At 34.4% G+C, this 22,359-nt stretch overlaps 1 protein-coding gene across 10 annotated transcripts in view; it reads right to left on the bottom strand.

Moving 5' to 3' along the window:
• Positions 1-231: 231 nt before the first annotated feature.
• KIF21A (kinesin family member 21A) overlaps positions 232-22,359 on the bottom strand; it is a 149,167-nt gene continuing 127,039 nt past the window's right edge. For 4 of the 10 annotated variants that reach the window (XM_030322184.1, XM_030322188.1, XM_030322181.1 and 1 more), the window contains 9 exons: positions 20,498-20,536; positions 19,793-19,807; positions 16,242-16,378; positions 14,121-14,301; positions 12,010-12,174; positions 9,844-9,961; positions 8,251-8,421; positions 6,752-6,951; positions 232-1,486 (listed from right to left, as the gene is read on the bottom strand). In XM_030322184.1, coding sequence (XP_030178044.1) covers positions 1,393-1,486; positions 6,752-6,951; positions 8,251-8,421; positions 9,844-9,961; positions 12,010-12,174; positions 14,121-14,301; positions 16,242-16,378; positions 19,793-19,807; positions 20,498-20,536 — 1,120 coding nt within the window. In that variant the 3' untranslated portion in view covers positions 232-1,392. The remainder of the gene's footprint in view (positions 1,487-6,751; positions 6,952-8,250; positions 8,422-9,843; positions 9,962-12,009; positions 12,175-14,120; positions 14,302-16,241; positions 16,379-19,792; positions 19,808-20,497; positions 20,537-22,359) is intronic. The other 6 variants (XM_030322185.1, XM_030322189.1, XM_030322183.1 and 3 more) reach the window with 2 other exon arrangements.

Consider the following 22,359-nt stretch of genomic DNA (forward strand, 5'->3'; position numbering starts at 1 on the left):
CCCAGGCATTCCTGATTTAATTCTTTCAATAGTGAGTTCCTTTGGTTCATCAAGAGTAGGTTATGATTCAAACTATTCAAGAATATATCATGTCTAATGAGCAAAAACTGGATTGCATATGAAGTGGATAACAAAAAAAATGTCTTTCCTTATATCACACACAGATAAAACAAAGTTTTACAAATACTAACAATTTTCATAATTAGAAAAAGGACAAGAGAATAAAAAAAATTCAGAGCAACATGTTTATTGAAGCCGGAGCTAAGCTTTCATTTACAAGCAAATATACTCAAAGGGAAAAAAAAAATCACAAGACAATATTTTCAAATGTTATACCATCTACATAAAAATTAAACTTGCAGAATTTACAAATTAATATTCTGAGCAGACCGATAAATTATACATCCTTTTGCAAAATCCAATCTACAGCATTTAAAAATTCATACAGTTACAAGGTAAGACATTCTTTACAATCTACTTATTTACATACCTTTTCCCACCGCAAATGATAGAGCTCTCATAACTACCAAGGTTTGCAAACACAGTGTATTTAAAATATATTTAGCAGCATATAAAAAAATTAGATAAAAGGGGAAGGAAATACTATTAAATAAAAATGAAATTAAAAGGTGATAATAGAAACAACTCCATAGGAAAATAGATCAAAATATATTTCTGTTAGGACATCAAAATTGTCTTCCATCGCAGAATGTATGCACAGCACTAATAAAACAATTTAACAGCATTTTAGTCCTGAGCACAGAATATAGCACAGCTGTAAAACTTTGGTCAATACAAGTAAACATCAACATTTAACACAAACTGTTTAACATTTTCTGTTAGTAGAGGACGGTCAATTCCACCTTATGCAAAATCATCAATCATATTCTCCTATCTTATTTTTTTCCATTATATTAAAAGAGCTTCGAAATTTGGGAACCCTCTATAGACTGATATAAATATCAGGCAGACGGACCACAATTTGACTAACATTCCCAGTATGTTTAAATATATAAATCATCTGAACAGACTATACGACGAATTACCAATGGGTTGCATTGTATTCTGGGGGTTTTCTGTCACAAAAGCAGTCATCTTACAATTCAAATAATTTTAAGGTGTTTTTTAATAGCTAGGCACAAAAATCCAGCCACAATAAAGTGTGAATCAAGCAGTATACCAATTATAGGATATATATGTTTGGGAGATATTAAAATTAAGCACACAGGCTAGTACACAATTTTATTAGAATACCATTTATATTCAGCAGTTGGATTCAGATATATTTTCCAGTTAATCCGATTCATAAATTTTCGCCTATTAGGCAACTTTTCCATATGAACGTACAGAGTATTATCACAGTATTCAGTTTATGACTATCTTCACTCATGTTTAATTACTGGCAATATCTTCCCCCAGATCTCCTATGTCAGAGATCTGACCATCTTGCAAATTGCGAGCCTTCCAAATTCTCACAGTTCGATCACTACGGAACAAATTAAAAATGAACACGTGAAAAGAGGCAGGAAGATAAAGAAATAGCTTTTAGAATTACTGTGAAAACGTTTTCTGAGGAGGACTTTAATATATGTAAGTAAAAATATACATTGTCCCATATCAAACAGATACACATAATAATATTAAAAATAATTCATATTATCAAGGGCTTACTATATGGCAGGCATTGTTAGTATGTGCCCTTTATATATAAATACATTCAATTCTCTTTAACTACCATAGAGATAGATAATGCTATTATCCCCTTTATATTGATGAGCAAATTTAGGTCCAGAGAGGTTAAGTAATTGGCTCAAAATTACAAAGTACATGACAGAACCAAGATTTCGATCTAGGCAGTTTGGTTCCAGGGCCCCACCTCCTAATCACTACACTGGATCTGCACTCATTATTTCAAAAAACAATACGCGATACAACATTGGTCAGAGATCTTCAGGCACAACAGCCCAGAGTAAGGTTACAGTAAGGCTTCTGGGAAGGGAGGAGATTGGAGCAGGGATTCCAGGAATTGGTGAATCTGGCAAGAGTCAGAATTATGTTCACATGAAATCAGCGTAAGCCCATGGAAAAAGCAAGAGGCTACTGAGAAGTGGACTAATACTCCACTATCATGGAACATAGAAGATTCAAAGTGTTTCTAAGAAACTTGTTTTTGTTCACCCACCATGTGAGTACTGGGGAATAGTCATTAAACAATCATATTTCTTACTGTATTTCTCATAGCTTTAAGGGAGTGTTACTTTTCTCCAATTATTTAATAAAGTCAAAGCTAAAAGAAAGAGTTTCCATAGAATTTCATAGTTAAAAGGCATTTCAGAGATTATGCAGTCCATTTCAAGGATAAAGAGAGTTTAGTTACCTGTCCAATGTAACATAGTAAAGGGCAGAGGTGAGCCTCGCATCCAGGCTTTCTAGTTTTTAATCAATAATCTTTGTTCTCCCTAAGAGTTCTTATTACAAGCAAAAAAGAAACTTTCTTTTTCTTTTTTTGAATCTATATAAGATGATAGATGTTAACTAAATTTATTGTGATAATTATTTTACAATATATGTAAGTCAAATTACTATGCTGTATACCTTAAACTTATACAATGCTGTATTTCAATTATATCTCAATAAAACTGGGGGAAAATAATAGTCTTCTCACCAACCCACACAGCATATGTATATTGGTAACAGCAAGGGGATATGTTCCTTCATCCACCTACTCATCTACCCATTCATTTATTCAGCCATCCATTCAACAAATACTTATTGAGAACTTGCTATGTTCCAGGCAATATTCTAGGTGCTTGGGACAATTCTTAAAAACAAACAAACAGATAAATAACAAAACCCTCTTCTGTTGTAGCTTACACATTCTAACAAGAGAAGATAGACAGTAAATCATAATAATTAAATTATGAAGTTTATTAGAAAGTAATCCATGTTATAGAAAAAGAAAAGACTGCATGGTAAAGGGAATTGGGTGCTAGGTGATAGAAGGGTTTCAATTTTAAATACAATGGCAAGGTTACTCTTAGTGAGAAAGAAGGACATTGGAAGAGAGTCAGGATCTCTGAAGGCAAAGCATTCTGGGCAAAGGGAGCATTCTGTACTATGGCTGAAATGAGGTGATGTGTTCAAGGACCAGTAAAGAGGTTACTGGGGACTACAAAACAAGGAGCAAGTCTAGAAAGAGCAAGTGCTAAAAGGAAAGGTGAGAGAAATAACAGATGCTCACAAGGTCACATTAAGTATGGCTTCTACTCTAGGTGAAATAGGGGACCAATGCAAGGTTTTGAGCAAAGAAGGAATATGATCTAATCTGTGTTTTAAAAGGGTTATTCTGGCTTCTGTGTTGAGAGTAGACTACATATGAACAAGGTACCTTGTTTAGGAGCTACTAGTAATAATCAGTTCTTGTAGTAATCCAAGAGCTGATGGCAATTAAAATCAGTGAGTTAGAAGATATGGTGAGAAGTGGTCAGATTCCAAATATAATTTAAAGGTAGAATACCAACAGGATTTGCTCAAGGACTGGCTATGGAGTATGAAAGGAAGGAATGAAAGTCTCTATCTAGCCTGATCAACAGAGAAGACAGAGATGCCAAAGGGCAGGTTTCCTGGGAAGGTTGGGATTTCAGTTTAGGACATACTAAGTCTGAAATTATCAAATTTCCACTACTAGTCATAACCAAGTAATTTGAAGCAGGTTAGCTCTCCTGCTGCAAACAAAGTAAAAATCTGACAAAATATATGGAACAACTATTTTCAGATACTGGACCATGGGGGAGTACAGGGCTGTTGTCCCTGAGAAAAGGGAGAGGGGTGAGCTTCATGACAGCCCTGGCTGTTGCTTTGGAAACACTTCCCAGGGAGGAAGAACTCAAGCAGAAAACTACAGAAGCACTAAGTTGAAGAGATAGAAATAAAAACCTGGGGGATGTGGAGTAGTTGGAATTTTCAGGATCGAGGAGAGAAGAGGAGAGAGCTATGCAGAAAGAACTATGGAGCTGTGGGAAAAAAAAACTCCATAAATCTATATAAGAGCCACTAATGTCTGTGAATACTAAGCTACACCATGAGTAGAGTAAGATTATAAGGCCAAGCAAAAACCCAAAAAACAAAAAGAAACAAACAACAACAACAACAACAATAACAAACATCTACTAGTGAGCTATAAAGTGAACAATTCCCAGAGCCCACAGAGGGCTATGAGCTGTTCACATTCTGATCAGTAAGGAGATATCATCAAACACTTATGGTATTCAGTAGAAATCCAAGAATTAAAAATCGGTCTCAAAAAGATGAAGCTGAACCACAAGAAACTTAACTTCCTGACGAAGTCCAATGCTCTTTAGAAGAATACAACAAAATCCAGATCTTAAAACACAATATAATGTTCAACATCCAGTAAACTATTACTTGACAAAAAAGACACAGGTAAAATGAGCCCCATAATCATAAGAAAAATTAATCAATACTACAGATCCAGATTTATAAATAAATACATAAATAAATAAAAAGCAACAAATCTAGAAATATCAGATATGATGGAATTATTATATAAGGACTAAGTTATAAAATGCCTCAGTTTTCCCACCTGTAAAATCGAGATTATAATAATATTTACCTTCTAGAGTTCTTATGAAGATACATGAATTAATGCCTGGAAAGAACTTGGAACAATGCCTGGTAAATACTAAGCACTATACAAGTGTGTGCTAATTAACAAATAAGTGGAACTAATTTGAAAATAGCCTTTCTGACTTTATTGGCTATTTTCCTGATTTTTAAGTTACATAGTAAATACATTTGCATCTGGTGCACCATGGACATACTGAGAAAAAGTTCAGTTCTTCAAAAATAAGACTATATTGTGGAAGAGAGGTGTTACAGTAACATCATACTTCACCCACCAGACCTCAGTGATATATAATACTTTTATAGTCTTATATTATGTGTCCCACAACTTTGGGAGGTATTCAGTTATTTTCCATAAATTACCAAGGACACAGAAAGTTTCCAAGAGAATAAACAAAAGTGGTGAGTCTTGAGAAAGTAATATATCTTGGAAATAACATCAATGAAGCACCAAAGGTAAGCACCTTAGAAAAACACAAAATAAATCAACTTTGAAGTACTTTGGAGATATGAGAAAGTAAATCTAAATGAAAAGAGGGATTTGAAGAAAATAGCACAAATAAGAAGAGATGCCATACAAAGAGCAGAGCTTTCAAAATAAAATCAAGGTAATCATACATTTAAGATAGATGAATCAAGAAGGTGTTCTGATTAAATTAAAATGTGCAAAAATGACCAAAAGGAGATTTTCAAGATAGATATTCATGAGACATTATATTTTATTTGAATGAAACCAATGCCTCACATTAGGGTATATATATTTTCCTTTCCAAATTACTTATATACATATTATGTCATTTTTATGGTCACAACAACTCTCCACTTCCTTCAAGCGTCTTCTTAAATGTCACTTACTCAGTGAGGCCTTCACCCACCACCCTATTGTGTAACTCCCTCCCCACAATACTCTCTTCCTTGTACCCTGCTTTATTTTTCTTCCTAGGCACCTGTCACCGTATAATATATTTTACTTATTTCTTGTCTTTTTTTCCCCTTAGAATGAAACTGGGGGTTTGGATCTGTTTTGTTCACAGGTCTTCCCAAGAGTCTGGAACAGTGCCCAACTTTGGAGATTCATCATGAATGAAAAAATAAGCAAATGAATCCAGCCTTCCTAAGAGGGAGGAACCAGATAGTATTACTATGTACTTATACAGCTGAGCCTTGAACAACACAGATTTGAACTATGAGGGTCCACTTACATGTGGATTTTTTAATAAACATAGCACAGTACTATAAATGTATTTTCTCTTCCTTACGATTTTTTTTTTAATTTTTTTTTCAACGTTTATTTATTTTTGGGACAGAGAGAGACAGAGCATGAACGGGGGAGGGGCAGAGAGAGAGGGAGATGCAGAATCGGAAACAGGCTCCAGGCTCTGAGCCATCAGCCCAGAGCCTGACGCGAGGCTCGAACTCACGGACTGCGAGATCGTGACCTGGCTGAAGTAGGACGCTTAACCGACTGCGCCACCCAGGCGCCCCTTACGATTTTCTTAATAACATTTTCTTTTCTCTAGCTTCCTTTATTGTAAGAATACAGTATTTAATACATATAAAATATAAAATATGTGTCAACTGACTATATTATCGGTAAGGTTTCCAGTCAACAGTAAGCTATTCTTAATTTAATTTGGGGGAAGTCAGAGTTATATCTGGATTTTTAACTCTGCAGGGGTCAGGGTCCCTAAGCCCACATTGTTCAAGAGTCAACTGTACTATAAACAGAGGCAGAAGGGGAACAGAGATTTTTTAAATGATTTGTTCCAAATGAGAAGAATAGCAAGTTTGTTGACTTTCTGGAATTAGTCACCTATAAATGATTTTTTTAATTAAAATCACCAGGGGAACATCTAGCATCAGACTTGCTAGTTAAGCTGAGTGCTAATACAGAAGTAACACTATTCTCATGTAATCTTGGGATTAAATGCAGTGACCAAGGTGCAAATCAGAAAATATGAATAAGAGATCTTAAATAGACATTACAATGACTGTAATAAAAGGGTTTCATGTGTTCTATGTTTCCAGTTATTTACAACTTACAATATTTATTAAATCTGAACACAAAGAGCCAATATAGAAAAAAAATCACATAGGAAAAACTTACTCGGCTGCAGTAAAAATGTGGGTGGAATTAACACATATGGCATTGATAGGACTATCATGACCCTTCATTTCTCCGACTGGCACAAAAGTATCCATGTTCCAAAGTTTCAAAATGCCCCCTCTGCAGCCACTGAGCAAAACCGGGTGCCCTGGCACCACTCCTAGGGCACAGACCCAATCCTTATGTGCATTTGGAACTTGCTGGAGAAAGAAAGAGAAATAAGCCGCTGAAGACGAGCCTTCCAAAATGACAGTTTCACACCAAAGTAAGTTCCGAACATTTGTTGACAAAACAATATTTAGACCACTCAATGGCCTGGAAGCCATAAAGAAATTTTCTTTTTTTTTTTTTTTTTAATTTTTATTTATTTTTGACAGAGAGAGAAAACACAAGTCGGGGAGGGGCAGAAAAAGAGGGAGACACAGAATCTGAAGCAGGCTCCAGGCTCTGAGCTGTCAGCACAGAGCCCGACGTGGGGCTTGAACCCACGAACCATGAGATCATGACCTGAGCCAGAGTCGGACACTTAACTGACTGAGCCACCCAGGTGCCCCACAAATCATTTTCTATGCAATCATTCTTAACGAATTAAAGAAATAAATTTGCAATTTGCTTTCCAATTTGCCTCAATTATTATCAGTGTTATCAATATTAAAACTTATAATATTAAAAGTCTTGAAGAATCTCAAAGACCCAGAAAGTACACAGAATTTTTCGCATCACATTCTCTTCATGGGAGTTAAGTATCTCACCTTTCTCCAAAATGTATTTAATTCAACAAGTTTGAAAACTACAACCTGGTATGTAGATAATAAGGACCGCTTCATAAAATCACTGCCTTCAACCTTTAGTAGAGAACATGGAAGCCTAAAGCTTTTTGTAGAAAACTAAAGTAGAGCTCGCATATATTTCATAATGAGTAAACAATACTTATACACTCAAATTATATGACATTTAGGTATAAATATATTTATATGAATAATATAAAAGTCACAACCATGAATGTATATCTATAAAAGCTTTTGAGGAGCTCCTGGGTGGCTCAGTAGTTTAAGCGTCCGACTTCAGCTCAGGTCATGATCTCACAGCTCATGAGTTCAAGCCCCATGTCGGTCTCTGTGCTGATAGCTTAGAGACTGGAGCCTGCTTCAGATTGTGTGTCTCCCTCTCTCTCTGCCTCTCCCCAACTCACGCTCTGTCTCTGTCTCTCTCTCTCAAAAATAAATAAACATCAAAAAAAATTTTTTAAAGAACGCTTTTGAAAGCAATATGTTCATCTGTTGCCAAGTTTGTTCTATTGACATTCATGCTACTTGTTCGTTTTGTTTTCAACTACTCTTATCTAGAAGGTATTATTCAATATTGAACGTTGCCCTTCTCATAATTTGTACCCCTGGTAGCTGAAGATGAAACACTCTTTGAGAGGTTCTTCAAGGTCTTATATAGACTACTGGTGGCTTTGAAGTACCCACTTCATCCCATGAAAGGTTTTACATTACCTGTAGAAGGTCTTTTTGAGCTAAGTCCCATTTCTTGATTCCATTATCTCTGGATCCACTAAATAGGTTATCCCCTTGTATGGTTAGCGCTTCAATGCCATCATAATGAGGGGGCTCAAAATTGTGGGTGGGACTCACAGTTCCCAGAGCCCCTTCAGTTACGTCAAACATCTAAAAAAGGAGAGAAAAGGGGGGCATCCTATTTAACTTATAAATAAGCACCTATATGTGTTCATACATAGAAACACATACACATGTATATTAACCAGATATGACTTGTTACAATATTTTACTAATTAACTAAATTAACCTTGTATAAATGATTCAGGAAGAACCCAGGCCCTATATTCATGCTACTTTTGCTTATATGTCACAAGCTTATATGTCTATAGGCTTTTTAGAAAGGCAACCAATTTTTTCATGTATGGTGAACAAACTATATGTTCAATAACAAAAATACTACATATCAATCCAGTTGAAAGTCAGAAAAATGATATGACTGTTATTTAGGCACTATAATGTAGCTCTGCAATCCTGGTGGCCATCTCAAATTCCCCTCAAAGTTGCTATTCTAAACCTTCTACTGCACTCAGTTGTCATCATCTCTCTTAGCTATTGACCTCATGATTTCCTGAAAAGGGTCGCATGATCAAAAATAAACTTTCTGGACTCTTCCTTCCATTTCAAAAGTTTCCTTTTATTTTCAAACATTCTCTTACCCTTCTCTTCTTTTTAGATGCTAACGCGTGCTTCCTGCTTCCCAGGGTTCACATCTTTGATATGGTTCTAACTCCTACCACCTCCATCACTTACTACCACTTCCCCCATCACTTTCCCTCTCCAAAGGGCCTGCTTCCTAAGCAGACAGAAATACTCAAGTCTACCAAATACACAATACTCTCATTTTAACCACTCTATTTTCGTGTCAGTAACCCACTTCTCATCTCTTAATCTTAGGTTCCAAAAAGAGTAGTTATACTTTTCCTATCTCCTTTGTTACTGCATTCTCTTTTTATTCCTATTGGTTCCTACAGGAGTTCACAAGGCTGAGTCCTGTCAACCTCTGTCTCTTTGGTCACATCAACTACTCTAACTCCTGAACATCTGCTTCTTTCAAATGGCTCCCAAACTTGCATGTCTAGTCATAACTTATCTGGAGTTCTAGAATTGCCTTTGAAATGGCCTACTTGCCTATAGGAGGATGACTTCTCTTACTTAGTATCTCAAATTTAACTTTTCCAGAATCAAATTGTGCATCTTCCCTCATCTGCTAATTTCATAAAATCTGAAGACCATACTAAACTCAGTGTAAAAGATGGTGACAATGAGACTTAAGCATTAGCTGGATGACTGAGCCAAACATCATTAAAATCCCTCCAAAACAATCTTCTATGAAAAATGAGAAAATGGGATTGAATTATAACACAATAAAATCAGGAACTATTGAATGAGGAAAAAGATCAAGAAGAAAAAGCAAAGGATAGGATTGTTAAAAAAGAAAACTGATTAAGAGCAAAGGGTCTTAGGTGCATCTGATACTTCATATCTATCATTTAATAGGAGAATATAATTCAACAACTCTATCATACACACTTTGATGTAATGATCCTTGGAGCCAGTGATGATTAGATCTTGTCCATTAGAAATCTGATCTACTGTAAGGCACATAACAGGGCCTAGGTGTCCTGTTAACTTTCCTGTAGACTGAAACCTTTAAAAAGAAAGAAAAATAATTTTGTTTGAAAATATTTCTTAATGGGTTGAGGTTAAGCCCCAACGTAAATAATCTACATTCTTTGATGAAACTGTTCACTAATGCTTTTTTTTTTAAACTTAGCTCCACCTCCATGCAACTCTTTTCAAATTAAGGGTCAAAATATGGCCAACCTAACCTATTCTATGACTGAAGTGTGAGGAATCCTAAATAAGTTATTCCAAAGTTACTGATGTCATTCAGACAGTAAACGAAATGGCAGCAAAACTTGCTAAAGACTAATTTTAAACGCAACCTAAGTCCAGATAAACCTTAATCTGTTAAATATCTGAACATGTTAAAATATATGACCAATGTTATTAGGTTCAATTTGGAATTTGATTAAAACAACTATATCACTTACATGACTACACAATCAATAAAAATATGGAAAAAGTAAGATTACTTTATATAAAACACATATATTCTCGCATATACACATACACAAATATGTACACCAATCATATATACATGTATGCACACACACATATATATACTTATGCACACATATGTATATATGCACGTCAGAAAGTAAGTGGTCCATTTCATCAGTTATTATAAGGACTGAAAGTGACCAGGACATATAGGTGACTGTAGAAAAATGTGTGATGTTAATTGTCAGGGGGTGACAATGAACCTTTGTTTCATAGTCCTACCTCAATCAAACTGCTGGACTACAAAGACATATTTAACTTGTAGAGTTTCGTTTCTAGAAAATTATTTTCTTACTTTTTTATGATAAATCTACATTTAATCACATTGCTGAAATCAGCAGCTTTCAAAGGACCTAACTTTTCAGCAAAAACAGAAAGTGTAAAGATTTTTAAAAGCTGTTACCTTTTCTGCCTCATGTCATGACTTTGGGTATCTTCCTCCATGGTGTTTTGTCTATGAGTCAAGTTTTAACATCTTCAAGAATAAACCAAGTACTCACCTCTTTTCTCATTTTCTCAAACAAGCACTGTGTTCAATTTTCTACATTTTGTTTCTAAAGCAGACTCATGACTGTATTTCTTCTTTCTCTCTCATCTATTTATCTATAAATTATGTTTATTATTCTTTCTCAGTCATGTGTTAACATATTACAAGTTATAACTAGTTATTTTCAGTTTCTAAAATATCCTTTTTATTTACCACTGACAAATCCCTCTAGATGGGAGGCACGCTGTATTACCTGAATTACAAACTTCACTCAGTATCCTATAATTGCCTGTTTAATGGCCATTATCCTCCGTTACAAAATGAGCTCTAAGAAGGTAGACACCACATTTGTCTTGCTCAGTCTTTATTCCCAGCACCCACCATAGTCTTGGTGCAGTGCCTGCCAGAATTGAAGTTGAAAAAATACTTAACTAATAAATGAATATTCCCTTGCTGCCAAAATTTTAAGAACTAGAAAAGAAGCTAAAATAAACACTCAACTGAGGGATAAAAGCTCACATTTCATGGCAAATAAGAACCAAATCAGAGATATAACACCTTACATTTCAATTTATCATTTTTTACCCATTTTATATTAATATTTAATCTCTTATATACATTTTATATTCATAAAACCCCTATAAAGATTTATGCCCCCAGTAATTAACTTAAGCTTATAAACTAAAAATTTTGAGATATAAAATGTTTAAGTGATGCTGCCCCTCCCCCCAAAACAACAACCACAACAACAACAACAAAAAACTCTTTCAAACGTCCTGGTGAAACAGAATGAGAATCTTGATCTCTTCCCAGTAAACAACACAAATTGTAGACAAATATTAAGAGAGGCTATTTTCTTTCGTATACTTTCTTTCTATTGATGGAGAATAAAAGAAAGGAAATTTTTGGATTTGCTAATGAGAAGAGAAGAGCCATTTAGGGGTGTTGGGCCAAACAGAAAAGCCTATTATTTTACATTAACTTCTGGGGTTATAAAAGTTAGATTTTACATGCACTAATACGTTATTAATGCCTGAAAATTGTACTTGCCGTATATAAGAAATACATTCTCTTAAAAATTCTACCTTTTAAGATCCCACATTCTGACAGCATTTCCAGAAGCTGCATAGAGGAAAGTGCCAGTTGGGTTTAGAGCAATTTGATTTATCTGGTTTTCTCCAGAAGGAATAGCTACTGTCCGGCTGGTACTTGCAGAACAGGCATCTCCAAGAGTAACTTGACCTGAAGACCTTAACAGGGACAAAACAAAGGGAAAAGTCACAATCCTGGATAAGAGTTCAGCTTACAGTTCCTTGAATTCCTAGGAAACTGGCTGTGGGCAAAAACAAGCTCTGTGCCCTTTGGTCACCGTGTGAACAGTACCTGGCATGAAACCTCATGCACACATAGCTGGTACTTATAAACACATTTGATGAATAAGTGAATAAATGAATAACTAAAACAAGATGAAATGGCTTAAAATTCTTTTTTTTTTTTTAATGTTTATTTTTGAGAGGAAGAGAGAGAGAGAGAGAGAGAAGCAGATCATGAGCAGGGGAAGGGCAAAGACAGAGGGAGACACAGAATCTGAAGCAGGCTCCAGGCTCCCTCTGAGCTGTCAGCACAGAGCCTGACACGGGGCTGGAACTCACAAACCGTGAAATCATGACCTGAGTGGAGTCAGACGCTTAACCGACTCTGCCACCGAGGAGCCCCAATGGCTTAAAATTCTTCATCTGTAAACCTATTATAAACCTAAGAATTCCAGAATTCTTAGGGATTCCTGAGTTAGGGATGACTATAATATCATTCAAAAAATATTAGATGTTGGGGTGCCTAGCTAGCTCAATCGGCTAAGTGGCAGAAACTTGATTGGGCTCAGGTCATGATCTCACAATGCATGAGATCAAGCCCCACTTCAGGCTCTGCTTGGGTTCTCCCTCTTCCTCTCTCTCTCTGCCCCTCCCCTGCTGGTACATTCTCTCTCTCTCTCTCTCTCTCTCTCTCTCTCAACATAAATAAATAAACTTAAAAAAAAAAAGATTAGATGTCAAAGATAAAGAACAAAAAACTCAACTAATGATACAGTGCCACAAAGGTAATTCATTTTCCTATAGCTTCCAGAACGCCCCGAGGGCCAGGCCTACCAATATTCTTCTTATTTATTAAGTGTGCCTTTTGAATTAAAGACAATGAGGATTTTTCAAACCATTTTCAGTTTTTGCTTACTCTAACCCAATCATATATGGAGTATTTCCAAGTGCTAAAGACTTAAACATAACTTATTTCTATTTCCTCAGATAAATTCTAAATGACCGATATATTCTTAAATTTTGAAACATTTTCTCAGCTAACTTCTAAAATATCAAGTTATAATCAATCTTTTTAAATTTGCCTTTAGTGAGTCAACTGGATTGGCAGATTTCTAAGATACAGTGTTCCTTTTTCTATGAAATTTCCCTCAAGAAACTTGTGTTTAGTAGAATAAATTAATTAGTGGCTCTCAAAATACAAATTAGGACTTGAGTTAATATTTCCTCTACAAATTATAAAAATTACCCTTTCCTATGCTCCCTTTATTTGAAGAGTTCACCCCAATTTTAATTATGTAAAACTGTTCATCGATCTTATAGCAAAAAAGAATCATTATTTGCTCTTTATTTTAAAGACACATATAATGACACAGAAAACAAACTCATCCTCCAATTATCCAACCTAACCTACAGTTATGGAATTTGTGCTCACACAAAAGCAGTATAGGTTCTAACATGAACAAACAAAAAACTCTCAATTATTTAATACCTGATAAGTAAAGGTTACAAGTACTTCTTAACTATCTATAATGGTGATTTTAGCCATTTTCCACAGAGTGGTATTCATTTGAAGCAAGTAATGTAAATCAATATTACATCAAGTAATAAATACTATGAAAATGCAATACCTTAGTATTTGGGAGGGAGGAATATGAAATATATACTTAGTCACAGATCAAATGCAATTTATTCCTTCCTGTTTAATAGCAGGCTCCTATATTTCATTTTCTCAATAGTTTTTCCCTGTTATATTATCTATGTCCTAATTTTAACATCCTTTTGGAACTGGACAGTTATAAATAAATAAAAATGTATTCATAGTCCTATCTTTTTATATATGTTATACTATTTGCCCTTATGCTATTTGTCTTTAAATTACTTACGTCAGCGTTCGAATGCACTTTGCTGAATCTCTGATGTCCCACACCTTAATATAAGATGTGGACACAGTGAAGACCAAGCTTGTATAATTACAATATTTTACAGATACAACATTGTTGGGATGACTCCCCAATGACATTATCTCCTGCCCAGTCACCAGATTCCATACTTTACAAGTACGATCTAAAACAAACAAGAAAAGGAAAATACTGTCAATATGAACTAAATTAGGTTCTCTTAACAATAAAAATTACTTTAACAATCTTTCCCCTTGAAGAATGAAATAAAATAAGAAAAAAGTAATTATTCCACTAGCTGCAACAGACATCAACCCTCTGCATCAAGTTCAATGGCCAAGTACATATAAAGGATTGGATAAAAGCAAGGGATAGCTGGTGTATGTATTATGTGGTATTAAAAAAAATAATTACATAAAACTTTGAAATAGTCATATCACAAGAGTCTTGCTTCAAATTTCCCCTGAATTTAAAATGGCATTCCCAAATCAGCCTCTTTACTCTCACCGCCTCACAGCACTCTACACTCATAAACACATATACCTTTCTTTTCCAGGGGTCACTGATAGATGGTTTTATTTTTGACCCCAAAACATAATTATAAACTAATTATTTTGTTTTTCTGACATATCAAATATATAATTATTCTGGAGATAAATTTACTTTAAATTATAAAAGTACATTTTTCACAGTGCAGATTATTTTTTAATTGGAGAATGGCTTGCCGTTATTCACAATTCATAAGTTCTAGCTAGATATGTTACACTTCCTTATATGCAATGAGCAATAAATGCTTGCTGATTAAACTGAGTCTTGTAACATCCCTAAGTGCTAAAAATCATTTATTAGCTTCCCCAAACCTGTACTTGCTTCCTTCCTACCTTTTTAGCTTTACTGCCCATCACTTCTCTTATGATTACAGTTGACCCTTGAACAACATGGGTTTGAAGGGTCTACTTATATGCAAAATTTTTGAAAAATATAGTATAATACTATGAATGTGTTTTCTCTTCCTTATGATTTTCTTTGTAACATTTTTTTTCTTACTTTATTGTAAGAATATAGTATATAATACATATAACATGCAAAATATTTATTAATCAACTGTTTATATTATTGGTAAGGCTTTGGTTCACAGAAGGCTATTAGTAGTTTGGGTTTGGGGGAGTCAAAAGTTATATGCAGATTTTCGACTGTGCAGGGGGTTGGCACCCCTAACCCCCATGTTGTTCAAGGGTCAGCTGTATTCTACTTTTCAACCAATTGGATTTAGTTTCCAAACATACCCCACTTTCCCCTCCATGTCTCTGCTTATGTTGTTCTACAATCTTGGTTGTCAATCATTACCTGTCAATATCCAAACCATCCTTTAAGGTTCCTCCTAAATGCCTCTGTCAAAGCCTTGTTATGTCTCACAGGTTGGCATAACCTCCCTTTTCAGAAACCTCAAAAAGATTAGTATTTAACTCTTCAAAGCATTTGTAATTCATTTCCAGTTGCCTACACTTGTACCAAAGGGGGTTAAGAATACAGGTTTGGAGATGAGTAGACCTGGGTTTCCAATCCTGATTCTTCCACTTACTACTAAGTTTATCTGCTGAAGTTATTTCATTTCTTGAATCCTCAGTTTCTTCATCTGTAAAATGAGGATGCAACATGTATCTCACTGGGGTTACCATGAGAATTAAATGAGATATAATTTGTATAGTGTCCAGCATAGTCTCTGACATATGCTTAAGTGCTCAAGAAATGATGGTTTCCTACCCATCTTATTCTCTTTACCACAGTGTATGTACATTGTAATGATGTACATTTTTGTCATTTTTTATATAACTTGTATTACTAAGCTCAGGACCTTGCATACATTAAGTGCTCAGTTACTGAAGGGAGATGTATTTTCTCAAAATTCTATTCATATAACATCAACAGAGGTTTTACTTTCTTCCCAACTATGCAATGATTTTATATAATTCAGGAGTTGAACCAAATTATTTCTCAGGTTTTTATGGGTATTAAGCAGTTTGACTATTCTTTTAAGCCTGTTAAAATGTAATCATTTTTTTTTCATCTGTTAAATATCCATCTGAAACAACCACTAGTAAGTACCTTTTGATCCAGTGAAGAGGAGATCATCAGTAGAATCCACACAGAGCACAGCTTTTGTGTGCCCTTCAGCTATGTGAATACACTGCAGTGGAGAAGCTCTGATTCCTTTTGAAGCAGGAAATGGGTTGATTATGCCCCTGAGGTGGGGAAAAACAAGATTTACTTAAGTAGCTATATCATGAGACTAATTTTATTTTTCTCCTGACTTTAAGAAGCCTTTCTAACTAATTAATAGGAAAACTCAGACTGCTCCTTTGTCTCTTTTTAAAGCAAAAGGACAGAGACAAAATGTGAAATAGTAACAGTAGTGATGGAGTGCATCAACTAATGAGGCATCAGTCAGCAGCTGCCCTCTGCAAAGAGCAAAGCCTATGGCACACAGATCATCTTATCAACAAATTCTCTTCAAAGCTGAATGAAGTAATATTGGGAGCTGTTTGAGTAGAGTGAATTCTGACAAATAAGAAAGTATAAATGATGGATAACTGGAAGTGTGACTCTGCTATGCTGAAATATGACTCTATGTCAAAAAGAACATTTTGGAGAAAGTATAACACATATCACCTAAAATACTGAAAAAAATTTTTCAAGTGAATTTGAAAAAAGATAGGAATGATCACATACACAGAAATTCTAAAGGGAGAATGGCTCAAAAATATCAAAAAAAAAAAAAAGAAAAAACTCTAATAGTCTCCAAGAAGATTAAAAAAAGAAAAAGAATGGGACTTTAAAAGAACAGTGAGGCTATTTAGGGAACTTTCTCATAAGTTTAATATTTCTGGAGTTTATGCTTTGTGCTATGCACTATGGAAATGCAAAGTTTATCAAAACATTGTCCCTATCCTAAAGGAGTTTAAGACAGGATCTGAATTGAAATAGTTGTATTGAGAAGACTAAAGATGAGAGTGAATTATAACATAATAAATATATAAATTGGATATATCTTTGCTCAGAGCAGGAAGAAAAATTATTATGTAGAAATGTGTCCATTATATAAAATAGATGGCACAATATCAGAACAAATAACAGGAATAAAATAAAACTGTTTCTTTCCACCTTCTCAATGAAAGAGAACAATCTTCAAGATGCAATGGGCAGAAATGATTAAGAAGAAATGTAAGCCCAAGATAAGTTAGAACTGACAATAGAGACTTATTCATTGAATTCAAGTATTTCTGTGTTTAAATCATTATATCACAGGGTTTTGGAAGGATACAACATTGTTGACACAAAAATCATTGTTGGTACACTAAGATCAATAAGGGGCACAAAACATGTAGGCCCCTTTTTCCAAAAAGCAGGGGAAAAAGTAGACTTCAGGAATTACAGATGGGTAAGACTTCTTGTTGAGTCTCACAAAGGGAAATACTGAACAAATCATTATAAACACTTAAAAATAAATGCTCATCAATAAGAGGTAACACTAATCTCATGGGGGGAGTTCTTTGTAGGATTAATAGCAAATTAGAGAAATATCATATTCATAACACATGTTGACTCCAAAAAGGTCCATTACATTAAGCCTTTCAAATGATATCCTTGTGGACATGGTAGGTAAGAACAGAACAGTTGGAGTAAGGTAGTTCCATTGGTGGAGAGGCACACTTAAGGAGTCAATGTTCCTGTCAATTTCAAAGAAGTCTTCAATATCTAGTCAATATTTCTCTAGCACAGAAAACGGAGCTGGCATATATATTAAACTGATATATTAAAGAACTGGACACTGGTATGTATTGCCTAGGAAAATGACAAACAAAATTTATTTGCTTTAAGTACCCACTTAACACTAAAATAATCATTGGATACAATTTAAAGATAAAATTTAAGTAGAAGATAGAACAAAATGCTTCAAGTAGTAAAAGCCTTAATAGTAGACTAGATCTAAAAAGCTAAAGAGGGCATTATGCTAAGTGAAATAAGAAAAAGATACATGCCATATTATCTCTCTTATACACGCAATCTTAAAAATATACATTAAAAAACCCAATCTCATAGATACAGAGAATAGATTGGTAATTGTAAGGGTGGGAAGTGGGAGGTAGGAGAAATGGCTGAATTTCTTTCTGGGTTTATTTCAGTTTAAATAAATTGAAATACACACACACAAACACACACACACACACACACACACACACACACACACACACACACTAATAGCCAAAGAGATTTTTTTAATAGAATATAAGATCAATGAATCAACAATTTATGGTTCTTCTATAAGCACTTTCAATAACGTGTTCAATAGAAGTAAATATTTCAGGAGAAAGAACATAATAGAGTTACTATATTCTGCTGAGGGATCTGGAAGGAGGTTGAGTTCTAGATGCTAGATTTTAAACACTGAAAAATTGGGACATTTTCAAAAATAGTAGAAGCAAAACGATCTGTAGACTACATCATATAAGGAGCAGATAATGAAACTAGACCTACTGAACTGATAGGAAAACATTCATTGGAGAGGATTCAATAGTAGGTTAAGGCACTGAATATTTAAAGAGCTGTCATATGCACACAAAAAGAGATGTGCATGGATTAATTCAATTAATTAATTCCAGAAGATTAATTCTGGCAGAGCTCAAGAGGGCTGATGAATAGAAACATTAGGAGATAAATATAAGCTCAGGGCTAAAAGAAACAAACTTTATTTTTAGAGTAGTTATTAATGATTTTGAAAAGTAGAAGTTGTTCATCGTCACTAGAAATGACACCAGGAATTGTTGCCACTGGATATGTAATTACAAAGTCCAATGTATTATTTGCATACATGTGTCAATTCTTGAAATTAATGCTCGGTAACTTGTTTGTAATCTAAGAAGTTAACCAAATTAAAACTGAAACAGAAGCAAAACTTCCCCCAAAAGTCTGAATCTCTGTTTTGAAATCCTACTGATATGAGTTCATATCTATGAACTGAAGCCATCGAATTAGAATTATAGCTTCAAATATTCAAAAGGTTTGATCTAATGCACAGTCAGATGCTACTCTTACTTCTCAAACAAAATATGTATGTATGTATATTCCAATAAGCTGATTATAAAGAAAAAATCCATGTGACCAGCCTAAGGTATAAGAGTCTGTCACGTCAAAGTTTGTAACATTACAAAAGTAAATATTTGCCTCCAGTGACTTATGTATGACACAATTTTGGAGGGTAAGATGCCTTTTTTCATTTTTATATGTTTTAATATCATTGATTTTTCAGACTTCTGAAGAAAAATAATCTCATAATTAAATACAGCATTTTACTAGATACTGAAAAATGCTCTCCAGTATTCACAACATTAGTACTAATATTTTGTAGAGATTACCTTATACCAAAGATAATAGAAAAATACAGAAATTGGAAACATACATCCATAGTATTTCTTTTAATATTAAAATTAATCTATTCACATTCTGAAATATAGAAATCAACTTTAAAATAGTTTAAGTTAAGGTTATATATTGCAAAGTTGTAAAACAACCTGAGTTGAAGGGGGAAAAAAGCTTATTCTTGTTCCATGCAAATCAGTAAAGTCTTGTAATAAATGAGATTAATTTCCTCTGCCTACCTTCTGGAGGATCTACTGATGATCAGCAAAATGGCCATAAACAGGAGAAACAAGTGCAAAAAGAGAGGAGACAAAATGATAAGTGGAAAGAAGAAATGATAGAAAGAGAGGAATTAAGGATCCAAAAAGAAAAAAAAAACCCACAACATGAAAAATTCAACATTGTTATCTTTAAAACAGCATCTATCAGTAAAAATATATTTGTTATTTTAGAAAAGCTCCTTTAGTTTCTATTTCTTTTTATATTTTATGTATCATAGTATCTTTTGTGCCCCCCCTTGCATATCTTTTTTTCTTCATCACAAAGCTTTCCATAAACTTTTTACTTATAATCATTAAGCCAATAACAACAACAAAAATACCTTATTTACCTCCCACGTTTTGAAAGACTGAAACATTTAATCACTGAGGAGCAATGATATCAATATTCATAGAACTTAAATTATTTCAAATAAAAGATTTAGATTATAGACAGAGAACAAGCATCACAACTTTCTGTGCTAGTATACGAAAAAGGTTTGCCAGTTCTTGGTCTAAAAGGGATGACAAAAATATATTAAAATTAATATGTTTAAAAATATTAGTATGTTTATACGGTTTACAACTGGTTATGCATACAAAAGTGACATATGCTTATAGTTTCTCAGAAGGCATTTTAGAACATCAGTGAAATGCCAGAATGTAGGAAAGATAGAAAGAAAGTACCTGTGTACTTCCGACAGAGAGGAGTCACTTTCATCAGACCTACAGTGAAAGAGTTAGAATTATGAGGAAAAAGAACACAGATGTCAACAGGTAAAGACACTGGGACTGAACTGAAAACTGACAGTATGAATAATAGGAATATAGCGAACATTTCCTTTATTGTGAATGCCCCACTTTTCTATTTGCACTGGATATCTGCAAATATACAGCTGTATCTGGCAATATATTTGATTCTTATGTTTTCTACTAAGACTTTGGGTGGGATAAAAACTTTCTATTACTAATCCACAGAAAACCTATTATTCCTCACTTCTAAAATTAATGCCCCGAAGAGGAACAATATCAAGTAAGTAAATACATCACTTTAAGATTCTTTCTATTTAATTTGATTAGTACTAGAACATTTTTCCCATTTAAACAGCTATTAATGAATTTTTATCCATCTTGATAATTACTTTGGATTTAGATTCTAATGTGGAAACTGCACAAATGCATTTTATGTTTACATGGAAAGCAAACTACCCAGAATTCAATAACCTTTGATTTTGACTTATCTCAAAAACAGTTTCCTAATGAGGGAGTCCCTTAGTAATATGAGACTTTAGTGAGATTTTAAAAATAGGTGAGCCACTACTGTCAACCATACCCTGAAACCTCCGCGACTGACAATAAGTTGGGTTCTTATAAAAACCTATTGAAGAGTGCCTGGGTGGCTCAGTCAGTTGAGTGCCCAACTCTCGATTTTAGCTTAGGTAATTATCTTATGGATCATGGAAATGAGCCACACATTGGGCTCCACACTGACAGCATGGAGCCTGCTTGGGATTCTCTCTTTCCCTCTCTCCCTCTGTCCCTCCCCTGTCCATTCTCTCTCTTTCTCTCTCTCTCTCTCTCTCTCTCTCTCAAAATAAATAAATTTTTAAAAAAAGAAAAAGAAAATCTACTCAGTTTGTTTATTAGGCTTGGGGAAAAGAACAGAGTGAATACTGACATGGAACATAACCAAAAACTATCTATGGGATCTACTTCCAGCTGGTGAAATATGCTAGCCTCAAAAAGAAAGTGATTCAAAGGTAGGTGAGTCTTTGAACGTGTAGTCACTTATTCTGAGTTTTAGCTTATAGAGATGACAACAGCGTCAAATTACTGGTAGCTTATAAAATATTTCAGTAGAAAATATAAAACTATGACTAGATTGTCAAAATTACCAAAATACTGACAAAATTTTATGACTGTAAATGTACAGACAAAATTTAGTAAACCTTCATATCACTAGTGAAAATGGACTTCCCGAAGGCATTCTTAACGTTCTTCTATTCTTTTCTCAATTAAATGGAAGGTATGACTTAACAATGTTAGAGAATTTTTTCAATAACATGAAATATTTATCTATCTAGATCACTTTAAAGGGTAGATCATCTACTGATTAAACTATATTAAAATCTAACTTTAAAAACTTTGTCCAGGGGCGCCTGGGTGGCGCAGTCGGTTAAGCGTCCGACTTCAGCCAGGTCACGATCTCACGGTCCGTGAGTTCGAGCCCCGCGTCGGGCTCTGGGCTGATGATGGCCCAGAGCCTGGAGCCTGCTTCCGATTCTGTGTCTCCCTCTCTCTTTGCCCCTCCCCCATTCATGCTCTGTCTCTCTGTGTCCCAAAAATAAATAAACGTTGGAAAAAAAAAAAAATTATAAAAAAAAAAAAAAAAAAAAACTTTGTCCATACATTAAGCAGATTAAAAATTCTTTCAAAATGTGTGCTTCTCTAAGTCTACAGAGACATCTGGCATGTTCTGAACATGCCAGACAGATCTTAAATAGCATCCTACAAATCTCAGAAATTGTTGATCTACACAGGGAGATTAC

This window comes from Lynx canadensis, chromosome B4 (assembly GCF_007474595.2).
Source record: "Lynx canadensis isolate LIC74 chromosome B4, mLynCan4.pri.v2, whole genome shotgun sequence".
NCBI lineage: Eukaryota > Metazoa > Chordata > Mammalia > Carnivora > Felidae > Lynx > Lynx canadensis.